At 53.7% G+C, this 2,968-nt stretch overlaps 1 protein-coding gene across 1 annotated transcript in view; it reads left to right on the top strand.

Moving 5' to 3' along the window:
- The first annotated feature begins 130 nt into the window (after nt 1–130).
- Nucleotides 131–2,968, top strand: part of stk17a (serine/threonine kinase 17a) — a 15,185-nt gene continuing 12,347 nt past the window's right edge. The window contains exon 1 of the mRNA XM_057012336.1: nt 131–1,132. Coding sequence (XP_056868316.1) covers nt 945–1,132 — 188 coding nt within the window. The 5' untranslated portion in view covers nt 131–944. The remainder of the gene's footprint in view (nt 1,133–2,968) is intronic.

Consider the following 2,968-nt stretch of genomic DNA (forward strand, 5'->3'; position numbering starts at 1 on the left):
CTGCTGCTTGGAGTTCCCTAAAATGTCCCAACCTCTCCAAATATAGGATAGTGGATGGATGGAGGGAAGGAGGGAGGGATGGATGATTGACGGATGGAGGGAGGGAGGGAGGGATGGATGATTGACGGATGGAGGGAGGGAGGGAGGGAGGGATGATTGACGGATGGGTGGAGGGATAGGCAGGCTATGTTTGAGTAATAAAATACTGATTTGACTTTTTTGACCTTCCACAGACGGTAAAACAAAAAAACAGGACTATTTCTAGTCCAGGATTAATCCATGGATTGACTCAAGAAAACAGTGGAGAACAACTGAAGTGGTGGAAGAAATCATTTGTTAAAAATTATTTTTGCAATTTTAAAAATAAAGTCATTATTTTTGCTTCGTTATTTTCCTCCTTTAAATGAATGTCAATAATAACTTGCAGTATTTCGTTTTCAACAGGTGATGGGTGCGTGTATACAGCGTGCGCGCACTCAGATCACTGTTTCTGAATCAGTTTCAGTGTTGTGGCTGCAGGGCAGAAACAGGAAGCGTGTCCGACCATGACACGCTCTCATTGGACAGGACAGGAAGCGTCTCCGCCCATGACGCGCTCTCATTGGACAGAACCGAAAGCGTCTCCGCCTATGCCGCGCTCTCATTGGACAGACTGTGTGTCAATCAGATGGAGCTCCATGGTAACTATAAGCGCAGCGCCAGTCCGCGATCCCAGCCCGGAGCAACTTCTGGACTGGTCTGTAGCAGAAGAGCCCAAAATGAGCCTGTCACTCGCTTTCATCGACACACTCTTGAGCTGTTCGGATGTTTGGAACTATTATTCTGCTCTTAACGAGTCTTTTTAGAGCCGGACGCTTTTTTTCCGCGCCTTTCTTCTGGTTCGCTATTGCTCCCTAATACTTTTCAGTATTTACTTATTTACTTATCATTTTATCATCGACGCCATGATCCACGACTGTCCACGGGTGGACTCCAGACACCGGAGCCGTTTCCAGCACCACCACAATCCTGCAGCCGAACCGAGCCCGGCGGCCCGCAGCGTCGGTGGTCTGTTGTCCGATATTCAGAGCACCATCATGCAGCAGCCTTTCACCGACAGCTACAGCATCATCCCCGGGAAAGAGCTCGGGAGGTGAGTCCCTGAGCGCCCTTCCGACCCCAGGAGCCAGCAGAGTGTCGCCAAAGCCTCCGAGACGGAGATGAATGAGATGTTCTGCTCCTATTTCAAGTCTTTCCCACAGTTTCCATTGATCAGACTGGAACAACCTGATGCTCTACAGTCTTTTGCTGTCTGACTCCAGAGCTTTAGTGATGCGGGTCTCCTCATCAGACATGTTCCTTCAAACTTCACACAGCTTCTTCATCCTTATGTGCCCCATGACTGGAGCCCAGCTGTCAGAACCACAGCTGACACGTGACAGAGCTGTGTGTGTGTGTGTGTGTGTGTGTGTGTGTGTGTGTGTGTGTGTGTGTGTGTGTGTGTGTCAATGCTTTGCTTTATGTGACCTGACATTGTGAGTGAGATTAGTCCTGACAGTAGAGCGGGGTCACGCTTTCAGTTCTCCGCCTGTCCTGCTGTCCTCCCGTCCTGCTGTCCTGCTGTCCTCCCGTCCTCCTGTCCTGCTGTCCTCCCGTCCAGCTGTCCTGCTGTCCTCCCGTCCTGCTGTCCTCCCGTCCTGCTGTCCTGCTGTCCTCCCGTCCTGCTGTCCTCCGTCCTGCCGTCCTGCTGTCCTCCCGTCCTGCTGTCCTCCCGTCCTGCTGTCCTCCCGTCCTGCTGTCCTCCTGTCCTGCTGTCCTCCCGTCCTGCTGTCCTCCCGTCCAGCTGTCCTCCCGTCCTGCTGTCCTGCTGTCCTCCCGTCCTGCTGTCCTCCCGTCCTGCTGTCCTCCCGTCCTGCCATCCTGCTGTCCTCCCGTCCTGCTGTCCTCCCGTCCTGCTGTCCTCCCGTCCTGCTGTCCTCCCGTCCTGCCGTCCTGCTGTCCTCCCGTCCTGCTGTCCTCCCGTCCTGCCGTCCTGCTGTACTCCCGTCCTGCTGTCCTCCCGTCCGCCTGTCCTGCTGTCCTGCTGTCCTCCCGTCCTGCTGTCCTCCCGTCCTGCCGTCCTGCTGTCCTCCGTCCTGCTGTCCTCCCGTCCTCCCGTCCTGCTGTCCTCCCGTCCTGCTGTCCTGCTGTAGCTGTGGTCAGCTGATGCTCAGGGTCACACACACCCCAAAACTCCAACAGTGTTAGGGAAGAGGCTCAAAGGAACGTTTGCTTTATCATGAAAACTCACAAAAGCAGAATCTCCTTGTGGAACGGAGTTTCGGTGTTGTTGCCATGCCGACCACTCACGGCCTGTTTGTTACGGGTGCCTGGAGGGGGGGTCTGAAAGCTGGTTGTGCCTCTGCTGATGGGAACAGTCAGTGCTTGTGTGTCACCATGTCTGTCCACCTGGACAGGTCCCCCCCCCCCCAGAGGAGCAGGCGTCCCTCTGTGGACCCTCAGCAACTGACTCTCAACCCAAGTTCTGAGCCTTCTGATGGAGGTCCATTCACTCCCAGTCTCCTGGGTGGGCCAGGGTGTTGTTGCCATCTAAGGTTCCAGCAGGATCTAAAAACCAAACATCTGACATGTAACCTTCAGCAGACCAGTTAGCACCACCTCACCGTGAAAGAGGTCCTTCATGAGTGGTGGATCCAAACCAGGATCCAGAATTGGTACTGTTGTGTGACTGTTGTGTGACTGGTGGGGGGACACGTTGACCTGGTTCAGGTTCAGTCCTGAGAAAAGGACTCCTCTGAACCACAGGTTCTGCTCTCCTCTCGGAGAATCGGCTAACTTTGTCATCAGGCTGTAATTTCTGCTGCTAATCCAGATTAGCCAGAACCCCCTGACTTTAAGGCCAGAACACTTCACAGATTCCACCTGGTGAATCCAACCATGACATGTTTCCATAGCAGGAAGAAGATCAGTGAAATGACCTGAGGTTCTG

This window comes from Takifugu flavidus, chromosome 17, assembly GCF_003711565.1.
Source record: "Takifugu flavidus isolate HTHZ2018 chromosome 17, ASM371156v2, whole genome shotgun sequence".
Taxonomy (NCBI): domain Eukaryota; kingdom Metazoa; phylum Chordata; class Actinopteri; order Tetraodontiformes; family Tetraodontidae; genus Takifugu; species Takifugu flavidus.